Source organism: Mauremys mutica, chromosome 10 (genome assembly GCF_020497125.1).
Source record: "Mauremys mutica isolate MM-2020 ecotype Southern chromosome 10, ASM2049712v1, whole genome shotgun sequence".
Taxonomy (NCBI): domain Eukaryota; kingdom Metazoa; phylum Chordata; order Testudines; family Geoemydidae; genus Mauremys; species Mauremys mutica.
In genome coordinates, this window is record NC_059081.1 from 9,574,843 (window position 1) to 9,588,039 (window position 13,197).

General features: G+C 45.9%; 1 protein-coding gene across 1 annotated transcript; it reads left to right on the top strand.

The window, feature by feature from the left end:
* Window positions 1–3,268: 3,268 nt before the first annotated feature.
* TSN (translin) lies at window positions 3,269–12,389 on the top strand. Its single transcript, XM_044978442.1, has 6 exons — window positions 3,269–3,668; window positions 3,954–4,047; window positions 8,209–8,305; window positions 9,289–9,404; window positions 10,134–10,213; window positions 10,710–12,389. Exons 1-6 carry the CDS (start codon window positions 3,603–3,605, stop codon window positions 10,944–10,946), a joined length of 690 nt encoding a protein of 229 aa, XP_044834377.1. The 5' UTR covers window positions 3,269–3,602; the 3' UTR covers window positions 10,947–12,389.
* Window positions 12,390–13,197: the final 808 nt, after the last annotated feature.

Consider the following 13,197-nt stretch of genomic DNA (forward strand, 5'->3'; position numbering starts at 1 on the left):
GAGGACCAGTTAAAGGCCAGGGACTGCTACTGATAGTGTAATATTGATGATCATACTTGTTGCTAACAGCAGCCAAACTTCTGGGCCTTTTTGCAGGCCTGTGCAGCCAGGAGGACTCAGCCTCTTCCTCAACCTTTGTCTGCACCCCTCCCTCATGAAGTCTCTGTTGAACATGCTGGGGTCTGTGTTTTAGGAGAAAAACAAGAAGCGTATCTATATTTGCCTTCTGGCATGTGTCTGTCAGGGCCTCAAGGCATGCAGACCCTGCAGGAATATATTTGCCTAATAGTAATCTGAGGAAACCTCTTGCTTAGCTTTTGAAACTGCTTGCCTAACAAGGTGTTTGATTGTTATTTCAGTTGTCTACTAACAAGGATAAATAAGGGGAGAGAGGTTTGGTCTCTTTGGGATCACTTCATGGACTCAGTTTAGGGCCCTCAACGATAGCTGAAAGACAGGCCAATCCCATGGCTCCCACTGTACCACTCAAGAGATACACACCAAACTTCAGTAATTATGGAGGGTTGGGGGTGTTTTACTAACCTGTTGTGGATGTGAGTAAGTGCTTGAAACTAAATAAAGTATAGCTTTAAGTGAGAGCACTCTTGTATTGTACCGTTTGTGCCAGCCATGTATTGGTCAGATGGCCATGTCTCCGATTTATTTCCCGACACCACCTCACACAGAGTAAGTTACGAAGAGCTTTGGATTGAAAGAACTCTGGGTAACACCATCCCTGGATGGATGAGGATCAAGCCAGGCAGCCAAAGCATGGAGCGCAGGATGAAAGCCGGAGAGCTGGGCTCTGTAGAGTCCAGCGGCCCCTAGTGGCAGCCAGCAGCTCTGCAGAATTCCCCCAGGAGTAAAATATGTCTGAGGATCTGGGCCATATAGACTTCTATGGGGACAGGAGGCCCCCACAGAGTTTCCTTAGCAAAACTTTTCTTTGTCTGATGCCTACGAAAATGCTGACAACAGTCAGGCTGCTGCTGTGCTAATCATGCTGACTAGTATCATCCAATTTACTTGTATTTCTCCTTCTGTCTGTATCCATCTCTTGTCTTGTCTTTAAGTTGTAAGCTCCTTGGGCGTAGACTGTCTTTTTGTTCTGTTTGTACAACACCAGGTACAATATGGTCCTGGTCCATGACTAGAGCTCCTAGGCGCTATGGTAATATAAATAATAATTAATAATTTGTTCAGTAAAATAAAGATTTAGGTTGTTTGAGTTTTGATAGAATATATGTGAGTAGGTCCTATATGTTCCCTAAATTCTGAGTGGATTGGAAAGAGTACTCATAAACGGCTGCCCTCCCAACCGTGAGTGGAAACACATTGAGACCCCATGCTCTTTCTGCCCCTGCCCAGCCTTGTGAGGGGTGAAGAGAGATCCAGCGAGGCTGCTGCCTCCAATCAACCTGATAGAGGGGCATGCCCTGCCCACCCTCCACCCCAAGCCCTCCGGACCTTTTCGTCGGGCCCCTGCCCCGTGGACCCAACTGGCCTCCTCCTCGCCCCTTCACTGTGAGCTGGCTGCACGATTTGTAGCCAGTTCATTTCCAGATCACACCAAGGAAACATCTATACACACTCGTGCGCCACACCCTTCACTTCCTCGCATCCCACCCTGACACAAAGTGGCGGGACCTCCTGCCACCTCTGGAGGGTGAGGAGCCCCGGTGTGCTAGCCTATACTCCACCCTGGTCCCGAGACCCGCCGGGGATATCAGTTGGCGGCTCCACCACAGGGCTGTGAGCATGGGTGTGTACTTGGCGCGGTTCACCCCCGTCCCGGACACCTGCCCCTTCTGCGCCATGAGGGAGACTCTGGCGCATGTTTACCTGGAATGCACCAGGTTGCAGCCCCTATTCTGGCTCCTCTTAAATATCTGCATCTGGGCAGAGTTCCTCTGGGTGGCGTCCACTGGCTCCCGCCTTCAAGGAGCAGTGGGCGCTGTCCAGGATTCTCTGCTCAGTGTGCCCGTCAGGTTCCCTTTGTTTGCACTTCTGTTCCTGTTAGTTCATTAGTTGTCCCCTGGAATCACTTGGCTTCCAGGTCCTGTGGATCCTCCCCTTAGGTGCGGGGGAGGTCCTTTAGCAGTGGGTGGGCTTCCACTTCCTGGATCCCATTAGGATGAACCTGATAGAGAGGGTGAGAGATTTGTAAGCCACCTCCGTTGGCTTATGTGTCCCAGCCCCCAAACCAAGTGAGGGGAGTTAAGAAATGAATGTCTGTCCTCACCAAACATGAATAGTCTCTGTGAGCTGCTGTCCCCTGAAGTTTTGGAGTGGGGGTGAAGAGAGACCCCATGAACTACTGTCCTCCCCAAACCTGGAGGAGCGGGTGAAGAGCTATTGCTCCCCCCTCCCACCATAGAGGAGATGGTGAAGACATCCCACAAGCTTCCAAAAATGGGGGGGAGGGGGTTGCACAAAGTGCTGGCGCAAGGGGGTTTCGGAATGAAACGCTGGGGGCTGATTTAAGACAACGTGGGGTCTGCATAAGGTGGTGGAGATCAGGCCAAGCTGGAGGAGCCCGGCGAAGTTCCCTTCGCTGACCCTCCTCCCCCTCGCTGGGCAGTAGGGTGACCAGGTGTCCTAATGTTATAGGGACAGTCCCGATAGTTGGGGCTTTTTCTCATCTAGGTGCCCCCAGCCCCCATTTTACACCCTTGCTATCCGGGCAGCTCTCCAGCTGCTTGTGAAGGGGCGGGAAGCCGGCCCGTAACACACACATCCCCCCACCTCTTTGAGGATGCTGGCGGGGGGGTCGGGGGTCGGCCCCCTTCTCCCCAGCCACGGCCGAGCTTTGCCCGCTCCGGCGCGCGGGGGAGGGGGGCGCTGTCAGCCCACAGCGGCCATTGTGTGTGATCACAGTCCGGCCTGCAGAGCCGGGGGGGGGGGCTCTCCCCGCAGCCGCCCCCAGGCCCCGCTTCTCCAGTGCCCGCTGGGGCCCTGCGGGGAGCGCCAGGCCGCTGCCAGGGAGGGAGGGGGCCACACGGGGCCACCCCCACAGGGTAAGAAATGCCGCGAGCAGAGAGGAGCGCACTGCGCCTGCGCACGCTGGCCCGGGCGGGGGGGGGAGGGGGGCTATCCGACTGCCTGTCCGAAATGGCTCCCGCGGCCCCCTGCGGGCTGAACTCGCTCTGCAGCCAACTTCCGTTTTGCTCGGTGTGTGTGTGTGTCATGCTCTGCGCCAGGAGCGTAGAAGGACCCCGAGGCGGACGGCAGCGCAGGCAGTGATTAGGGCACTCTTGTCCTCGGAGGGCGGAAACCCTCCCTCAGAGGAAGGGGTCCCGACGCGGGATGTAGAGGCCCGCGGGGTGGCAGGAGCAGCGGCTTCAGTGCTGAATGCGCAAGGCCTTCGCGGCGATGGTAGCGGGCCCGGCACTAGGCAGGGCAGCAGCTCTGCGCCGCGGCGGTGGAAGGACCCCTGAGCCTCCGCCGCGCGCGCATGTGGCGCCTGCGCACTGAGCGCTGGAAGGTCCCTGAGCAGCGGTTGCGGCCCCGTCTGGGAGCGGGAGAGGCGGCTCGGAGGCAGCGCCGGGAGCGTCCCAGCCCCTGGGTGGCGGCTCCCCGCGTGCCCGGCCTGGCGGCGCACCATGTCGGTCAGTGAGATGTTCATCACCCTGCAGGGGGTCCTCACCGCCGACCAGGACATCCGAGAGGTCAGGCGGGGCGGGCTGTGCGCGCGGCGGGGCCGGGGGAGGGGCGGGCTGTGCGCGCGGCGGGGCTGGGGGCGGGGCGGGCTGTGCGCGCGTGTGCGCGCGGCGGGGCGGGGCTGGGCGCGCGGCGGGGCTGGGAGCGGGGCGGGCTGTGCGCGCGGCGGGGCTGGGAGCGGGGCGGGCTGGGCACGCGGCGGGGCCGGGGATCAGGGTGTCGCCAAGGCTCCGAGGGCGGGGGGGCTGGGGGTTTCTTTCTCCATCCCATGTCCTGACGTGTTGTCGTTGCAGGAGATCAGGAAAGTGGTTCAGACCCTGGAACAGACGGCTCGGGAGATCTTAACGCTGCTGCAGGGGGTTCACCAGGGAGCTGGATTTCAGGACAGTAAGTCACTTGTACTTGGTAATGATGTCACAGCCGGAAGACAGCATCTGCCCCAAATCCCTACATGCTAAGGATACAAAGGGTCAGGGAAACACTTATATATAATCTTTCGTTAAACACACCAACTTTCCTTGACTATACTCTCAATCTGTCCATTGTTAGTCAAGCAACTTCTTTTCAGCAAGACCCTCAACACCTGAAACAAAGCAAAAACTGCTGGGGGGAAAACACCTGAGGAAAACTGAATCCCCCCACCGCTGTTGCTGAGAATGGAATCCGAGACCTACTGTGACACTTCCCAGAGGTTATGGGGCACTTTGCTTCCACCTGCCTTTAGCATGAGGAAGCATGTGCCTCCTGTGGGTCAGCTTCCCAAGTCCACTGGCCATAGGCAACACAAGCACTCCCCTCTAGGCCTTGCAGGTCCATTCTGCCTTCTTATACCTTAAGAATATAGGAATGGCCATACTGGATCATACCAAAGGTCCATCTAGCCCAGTATCCCGTCTTCTGACAGTGGCCAGTACCAGGTGCACCAGAGGGAATGAACAGCTGATATGAGACTTCTTTAATAAAGAATTAAAGAAGGTTAATAATAATGCCAATCAAGATGGGTTTCTGGAAAACAGAACCTAACAAACTAACTTGATATTGCTTTTGATGTGATTACAAGCTTGGCTGATAAAAGTAATAGTGTTGATGCAATATACATAGACTTCTGTAAAGCAGTTAACTTGGTATTGCACAACATCTTGATGAAGAGACAGGAATGATACAAAATCAACATGGCACACATTAAATGGAATAAATACTGGCTAAATGATAGGTTTCAAACAGACAGTCATCATTGAGCCAGTGTGTTTCCAATGGGGTCGGTTCTTGTCAGTAGACTACATTTCTTTCAATGACCTGGAAGAAAACATAAAATCATTACTGAAAGTTTATTGTTTACCAGACATTGGGGGAGTGGTAAAAGAGTGGACAGGTCACTGATAGTCACCTGGATTGCTTGATGAATTGGGCAGTAGCAAACATGCATTTCAGTATGGCCAAATGTAAGGGCATTCATGTAGGAACAAAGAACATAGGGCATTCCTACACATACGGGATTCCATCTTGGAAAGCATTGACAACTTTGCGGTCATGGTGGATCATCAAATGAACGTGAGCGCCCACTGTGATGCTGTGGCCAAAGGGCTAATGTGGTCTTTGGATGCATAAATGGGAATGTCTCGTAAGAGTAGAGAGGTTATCCTATATTTGGCACTAGTGCTTCTGCGGCTAGACTACTGCGCCCAGTTCTGGTGTCTACAGTTCAAGACGGATTGATAAATTTGAGAGGGTTCAGAGAAAAGCTATGAGAATGATTAAAGGATTGGAAAACAAGTCATTTTATAGTGGAGCTCAGTCTGTTTATCTTATCTAAGAAGCTTGCGATCCAGTGACCCCATAATCTATGAAAATTTACATGGGGAACAAAAATTTGATGTTAGAGGGCTCTTCAGTCTAGTAGCCAAACATATAACAAGATCCAATAGCTGGACACTGAAGCTAAACAAACTCAGATTAGAAATAAGACGCAAAGCTTTAACAGCAAGGGTGGTTAACAATTTGACAAGGAATGTGTTGGATTCTCCATCACCGTACATTTTAAAATCAAGATTGGATGTCTTTTTATAAAAGATCTGCTCTAGCTTGAACAGGAATTAATTTAGGAAAGTCCTGTGGCCTGTGTTATACGGGAGGTCAGACTAGATGATCAAAATGGTTCATTCTGGGTTTATAATCTATGAATCATGAAAGATCATATCTTCCCCCAAGGTGCTGTTTGAACATTAAATGCAACAAGCTGTGTCATCTTGAATTGTATTGGAATGCTTCCTTGTAACCCCTGTTTTGGTGGGTAAGAAGAAATTGGCTATCATCTAACCACCAATTATTTGTGCAGATTACCTTAATTGATATCAGAGCTGTAATCTCAACATTAGCTTCAACCTAGCAGTGATTTGACCCTCCTTATATCAGCTGTTTGGATGGAACCTAAATATATTGATTAGCACAGAGATTGATAATGACCTTTTATTCGAGGGACTGATAGCTAAACAAGACTCTGTCTTCCCCAATTTTTTATTATGTAGACTTTATAAGGAATTACTGGTTTATTTTTGAAAATAATGGAGATATACCTATCTCCTAGAACTGGAAGGGACCTTGAAAGGTCATCGAGTCCAGCCCCCTGCCTTCACTAGCAGGACCAAGTACTGATTTTGCCCCAGATCCCTAAGTGGCCCCCTCAAGGAATGAACTCAAAACCCTGGGTTTAACAGGCCATTCTCAAACCACTGAGCTATCCCTCCTCCTTTTTTTTTTTTTTTTTTTTATATCAACCTAAAGGCTGACACATTCCCCATAAGTCTATATTCCTCACAAACAATATGAGATCTCATCCAGCAAGAAATGCTGTTCTCTCTCCATTTGGTCTCTGACCAGAATTTATAGAGCGGGGGTAAAAGGCACCGATGCTCTTGGGCTCTGGCAGGCACAGTACTGCATGTGCTGTGGGACTGCTATGGCTAAAGAACTTCCCTTGCACTCCAAGTGCGGGTACTGCCATACCATAGCTATTCATACCAGGGTGAGCTTGGCCTTGTGGCTCAGGCATTGGACTGGGACTTTGGAGAACTGGATTCACCTCTCAGCTCTGCCATACAGCTTGTTTGTGTCCTTGAAGCTGTCTGTGTCCCTTTCCTCACTGGAAAGGGGGCATAATACATCCCTGCTTCACACAGGTGCTGTAAGAAGCCACAGCATTTTCAGGTCTCTGTCATTACTTAAAACCTCCCAGAATTCAGCGTGCCTGCACATAGAGTACTGGACTTCTGAACTTTGGGCAGCTGTAGAAAGGGTGGCATACAAAAGACTTGGATTTGAACAATTTGAAAGCTTATAGATTGAGATTTTAACCATTAACTTCAAAGGGAGTTGTGTGGCTCTGGTCCCAAGAAGGATTTGAAAATCTGAACCAGCGTCTTCATTCCTTGATACAGAGGTTTATTGTTGATCATGTCTTACTCCTGCTTCATGTGCTCTTCATTATTGCATGCTCTGTCAATCACCCCTCTTTCTCTTCTTCCTTTATTGCCCTGCTGTTAGTTCTTTTCCTTCTCTGTGGGCACTGCATGGTCTCTTCAGATTGATTGATTGCACGGTCATGTAAAATCCAATACAAGCTCTTAATTATGGGACTGTGGTAAAAAAGGTATTTGTGTAACGTGCATTTCCCCTAAAGGGGAGATTGTTACACTTTCATCTCTCCCTGCCTCATACCCACTATAGTCTGTCATCACTTTTGCTGTTTTTCAGTATGTAAAAAAAAAAAAAACTTTGTGAGGACCTCTTTTTTTTTTCTATCTCTCTATAAATTGCTATGCACATGTATAATTCTGTATGTGTAAGAAAAGCTGAAATAAGACTGTTACATTGGTTGTAGCAAAACAAAACATTGCTGTATGGTTTTCTATTAAGGTGTACGTCATATCTGCAAACTATAGGTGGCAGTGGTTAATAGATAAATGAGCCTGAAACCTTACTTTTCTAAATAGGGGCTTAAAATCCCGCTGATTGTGAGTTTACGGTAATCTTATAGGTAACGATGGTATGAAACATAATTCAAATGTATATAAAACAGAACGGGCTACTGGAAAACATAGATCCAACCCCAGCTATGATCCATTGTAGTAGTAATTCTCTTTTTATCTAGTAGTGAGTGAGTTATTGGATTAAGAAAAGTATATCTCCCATTGTTGAATAGTCAATTAATTTGCATGCTATTGCTGATCTGTGTCTGTGATGTGACTGAGATTTAATGATGACCAGTGATTCCTAAATAATTATGGAGTGACTATTTTCATGTAACTTGGAATTGTGGACTAGTGGTTGGAATTCAGGTCTGAGAGCCAGACTTCCAGGGTTCTCTTCATTGCTCTGCCACTGACTCCTGGTGTGACCTTGTTCAAGTCACTAAGCCTGTTTGTTGCACTGATGTGTAAACATGAGTGTGCTGACTGGAGAACTTTAAGTAGCGCTACGTACATTCACAGGATTCTTTTGCAAAAATTAGTTTTGCAACTTCCTAAATGTTGCACTGTTTCTTTTTTTCAGTACCAAAGAAGTGTCAGAAGGCCCGAGAACACTTTGGTACAGTCAAAACACAGCTAGCATCGCTGAAGACCAAGTTTCCAGCTGATCAGTACTACAGGTCTGTAAGATTGCAAATAACCATACTGTTGGCAAAGTTTTGATATTCTAAATGGGTATTACACACTTTAACTTAAAAGGATACTGTGAAGGTGTATAGGCCCCAACATTTTTTTTCTACCCTACAAATTAAGGGTAGCATTGGTTGACACTTTTTTCGTGAATCAGAAATGGCTATTTGACCAAACTTTTTGGTAAAATTGTTCAGCTTTCAAAAAAACATTTTTTTTACCCTTACTAGAATCATTTTTTGGAAGTTGAAAATTTTCATTTTCTATTTTTTTGAAGACTTCCTAACAGAAATAATTTGGCTTTGTTTTGAGTAGCTCTAATTAAGGGCCTGATTTTCAGAGGCGTTGAGCACTCACACCTCCATTCACTTCAATTAGTTGTTAGTTGCATATCTGAAAACTAAGCTCCAAATCTGTCATGAAACGTACATCTGATATTGGGAATTATTCCAAAATGAGGCAGTCCTCTTTGGCCCTTGTTTGCTTTCCCTGCCAGTAGGGAACTTCTGACAAGAGTACTTCAGAGAGCTGTCAGTTAAATCCATTGCCAGCTCACATGAGGTTAGCCATTACAAAGGACTGGAGAGAGGAGGTGAACCCTCCGACAGGTTATCTTGCATCTTGTACATGTCTGTTGATCATTCCACACTGAGCACCTTGAGTTCAGGTTGCGAAGCCCACAAGCTCAGACTGACACTCTAAACCCCATATTTGTGGGGTGGAATTCTTTTCATTGCCATTGTTTGTATCAAAATATAACTTTTGGATCAGTAGCTATGAAACTTCAGTTCTGTCAATCTTGGCAGTGTGTCCAACTGAAGCGCAGTGCTGAAAGTAAACATGCAGCACACACAGTATAAGGTAGACTAGATATGTAATACTTTCAGTCTTAATCGTCAGCCCTTACTAATGCAAGTTGTAAAAATGTCTTGAATGATTTTTTTCACCTCATTCATTGTGTGTTTCAATATAGATTTCACGAACACTGGAGGTTTGTGCTACAGCGCTTGGTGTTTCTGGCAGCATTTGTTGCCTACTTGGAGACAGAAACATTAGTGACTCGAGAAGCAGTTACAGAAATACTTGGAAGTAAGTTCATGTTAATTAAACTGGATAAAGTTGTGAAGTTCTTAAATCTAGTGGTTTGCAGAGACATGGCAAGGTGCAAAATGCCAGATTGGTCAGAAGAGTTAAATTTAATTTCCTATGGAATGAATAGATTAAACACCAGCAGAAATTTATCTTCATAAAGATGCAAACCAGACTACAAAAAATTTTCATCTGAGAAAAATAAAGACTCTTTTGCTTAATGTGGCAGTTTAGGAAAGTAATTGTTTACTCCTAAGGCTACTTGACAAAACCACGTGAAATTAAATTTGCCTAGGTTGTTGACTTTGCTTTGTTTGTTTTTTTTCCCTCCCACTACCTTTGTTTTAAATGTTAAATAAGAAGTTAGCATAGTTAATGTTTTGGAGCTATAACGCTGCACAGAGCAGAGGATATTTAAAAAAAATAATAATCAGGAGGACTAAAAGTTTTACAGCAGAAAACTCTTGTACTTCTGTGATCCTGTTGGATCAAGTGTAGGGTACTGTCTCGTAGGTAGAGGACATGTCAGATATTAAACCACCATGGGAGCCAGGTCAAAAGGCTGGAAAGGAGCAAATTACATTATATGTGGGGAAACAACTGATTTCTATATTGCCATCGGATTTCTTATGTTTGAAATGCCTTCAGTAGCTGACTTGAAATAAAGACATTTCTAACTTGCTGCTTGTGTTCAGTTGATTCAGATTGCAACTCTGTTTTTCACCTTAGTTGAGGCTGATCGAGAGAGAGGTTTTCACCTGGACATTGAAGACTACCTCTCTGGGATTCTGACTCTTGCCAGTGAGTTGGTAAGTAAAAGATATTTACACACATTGATAGCTGGTCTGAAACCAACCAAAAATGAATGGCCAGTAGCTTGTTTTCCAGACCCTGCGTTTGAGGAGGGTAGAAGTTACATTGCATAATGCCCTGGTGTTGAACTCTTAGCTAACTAACCTTTCCAGCTACTATGAAATGCTAAGGTAGCAACTAGGAGTGAACCTCAGAAAGGGAAGAACTAAGTGCCTACTTCAACTTAATCCTGTCCAGATTCAAATCAGTGCCTTGATTGAAAGCAAGGATTTTCGTTACACAAGAAACCATTCTATATGATGAGTATAACTAGTCTGTTTACCATACGTTGATGCTTCTTCATACAGTAAACTGACAGGAAAAGCATGTTTGGCTGTAGAGACAGATTAAGGTAGGCGACCTCTGTCTTCAGAATGATCTTGAGAGATCTGACTTGGTAGTTGCATGTGTAGTCAACCTTCTTCCATACCATCTGACTTGTTTCCCCCGCAGTCTAGGCTGGCAGTGAATAGTGTCACCGCAGGTGACTACTCTCGTCCTCTTCGCATCTCCACCTTCATTAACGAGCTGGATTCTGGCTTCCGTCTCCTCAATCTGAAAAATGACTCCTTGAGGAAGCGCTATGACGGCTTGAAGTACGACGTCAAGAAAATTGAGGAAGTGGTTTATGACTTGTCAATCCGAGGACTCAATAAGGAGGCAGCGAGTGATGCTGGGGGAGAGAAATAGAAGCTGCTGTTCTAGCAGCATCATGGATTACCTCAGATGGTTGCCAGTGAGGGAGGTGTGTTAACAAAGCCCTCCTGCCGTAGTTTAGAAGAACCACAAGCTGAAAAGTGCTCTCTATTTTCTTACCAAATGTGTAGTACGGGTGTTAGAACACAAAACGTTTTGTAAAATCATGTCTAGGGAAGGGCAGCAGGCTTTCTGTTTCCAGTGAAGTTACTCTGTCACAAACACACACCACTGTTCTGTGTACCATAGCAGTAGCTGTCAAGAACTTCCTGCAGCTGAAATTCCCGCTTAGTTCTGTGGAGTCACTCCAGCTCCAACACTGTATTGTTCTGGCAGTGACGTGCTTCAGTTTTCTGTGCCTACACATCCTCAAAGGTGTGTGCGTGGGATGCAGCTTAATGCAAATATAAACGTGGCATTTTGAGAGACAGTGTGTAGCTGTTCAGTTCCTTTTTTAAAAAAACACTGATCTTCATTGACAATTTTTTTTATTTTTTTTTGTAATTTGCACCCACTTTAGTAACTTGAGCAGCAGAGACTTGTATAGCGGTTTATTGCCCTGATCTTATTTACTGGTTACAGGATATAAAAAACACTAAACTGCAAAATTAGGCTGAGCAGCTCGTGTAGACATATCACTGGGAATCAGTCTTTTCCATATAATTTTGGCATATCGTGTCCAGGCATCTCAGTATTATTTTTTAAATGACAAGCTTTTTGTTATCGGAAAGACAGCCGGTTGTTTCTCAGAAATGTCTACTTTTGCTTGTTGGCATTGTTCACTACTGTGGGTAAACAATGTTGAATTTTAAAGTGAATCATTTTATTTTGTGTACTCTACATAATTGCCTTTCTGACTATCCAGACTTTCTAGCACATACATGCTAAGGAACACCTGATAAAGTGCAGGCATCTTTTGGGTTCTGAGTACTTTGTTTCTGAATAGGCCAAAAGTTCTCTTGGGTTTTTGTTTGTTGTTTGCTTTTTGTTTTTAAAGATCCCAGTTAGTTCATGTAATAAAATGTTTGTATCTTAAGAAAAGGGAAAAATTAACTTCTAGTCTAGTTTGCATATGCGATTTTTATACCCAAACAACCTGTTTTTTCCATTATGTCAACATGCAAATTCACACATCACACAGGGTGTTTATACCTCTTAAAGGAATTCATTTGAATTTTACATAACTTTTTTACCATTTTGTGTAATGTCCTAGTTTTTCTTCTTTGAATATAATTTGTCTAGGATAAAGACTGTTTCCAAAGGATACAGATACCACTTGTTGAATATAAACAAGCAAAATTACAAGCAGTTGTTGAAATTCCAGTGAATCTTTTAGTTTGTAAAAGTTTTGCAGTTAGCTGTTAAAGCTTGTTTTAAAAAAATCATTGGGAGAAACAAGTTTCTTTGTTATCTTGACCAATAAAAGCTGTTCTTTGACTTCGTGTCCATCTGGTAATTCTGTCTTTTGCCTGATGTATGTTAATGTCATCGCTTTTCATCCTGCAGTCCTGCCAGAGGAGTTTTTAATACAAATTCACCCTGCCACTTTAAAATTGATTGATTAACATACAATTCCAGTGCGTTAGCTGGGAAACTAGATCGGCCACTTGGGATCAAGGAGGAGTGAGGATTAAGCTGTGAATTTATAGAACCTACCCAGAATATGTGTTTGGGATTCTGTTGTGTGGGGACTTGAACACAGAGGTTCCGTCTTCGGTACTTATGTGGCCTCTGTTATTGTGGTGCCTGAGTGCCTCACAATCTTTAATGTATTTATCCTCATATGAGAGAGGGAACTGATATTACTGCTGTTTTATAGCTGGGAAACTGAGGTACGGAGATTGTCACTTGCCTAAGATCACACAGTAAGCCTGGGGGAGTGGGGAATTGAAGCCAGGTCTCCTTACTTTTACGGTAGCACCATAACCACTGGACCATGCTTCCTCTCAAAGCCGCCGCAAGCAGCAGAAGTTCAACACCTTCTCTTGACCACGCCCATTCCACCAACATTCTCTGTGTCTTCAGGAGGGATCTTTCCAATGTGGTGCTCCTGGGGCTGGATGACTAGTAACCCTCCCCTGGGTCTCCAGGTGTCTGGGGAGCAGGAAGGGGAACACTGGGTAGCCTCTCTCTCCCCTAGCAAGATCATTCTAGGCCACTAAGTATGAGCTGCATTCTTCATTCTAAATGCTTGTCTTGGTGAGTGGATAGGGTGTAGGAAGCAGCACAGTTTGCTCAGCAGCCT

What these genes read in the sequence shown, in the direction of transcription:
- TSN (XM_044978442.1), top strand. Translation starts at nt 3,603, where the DNA reads ATGTCGGTCAGTGAGATGTTCATCACCCTGCAGGGGGTCCTCACCGCC. An exon ending in CCGACCAGGACATCCGAGAG is followed by an intron (nt 3,669 to 3,953) that starts GTCAGGCGGGGC and finishes TTGTCGTTGCAG; the next exon opens with GAGATCAGGAAAGTGGTTCA. An exon ending in AGTTACAGAAATACTTGGAA is followed by an intron (nt 9,405 to 10,133) that starts GTAAGTTCATGT and finishes TTTTCACCTTAG; the next exon opens with TTGAGGCTGATCGAGAGAGA.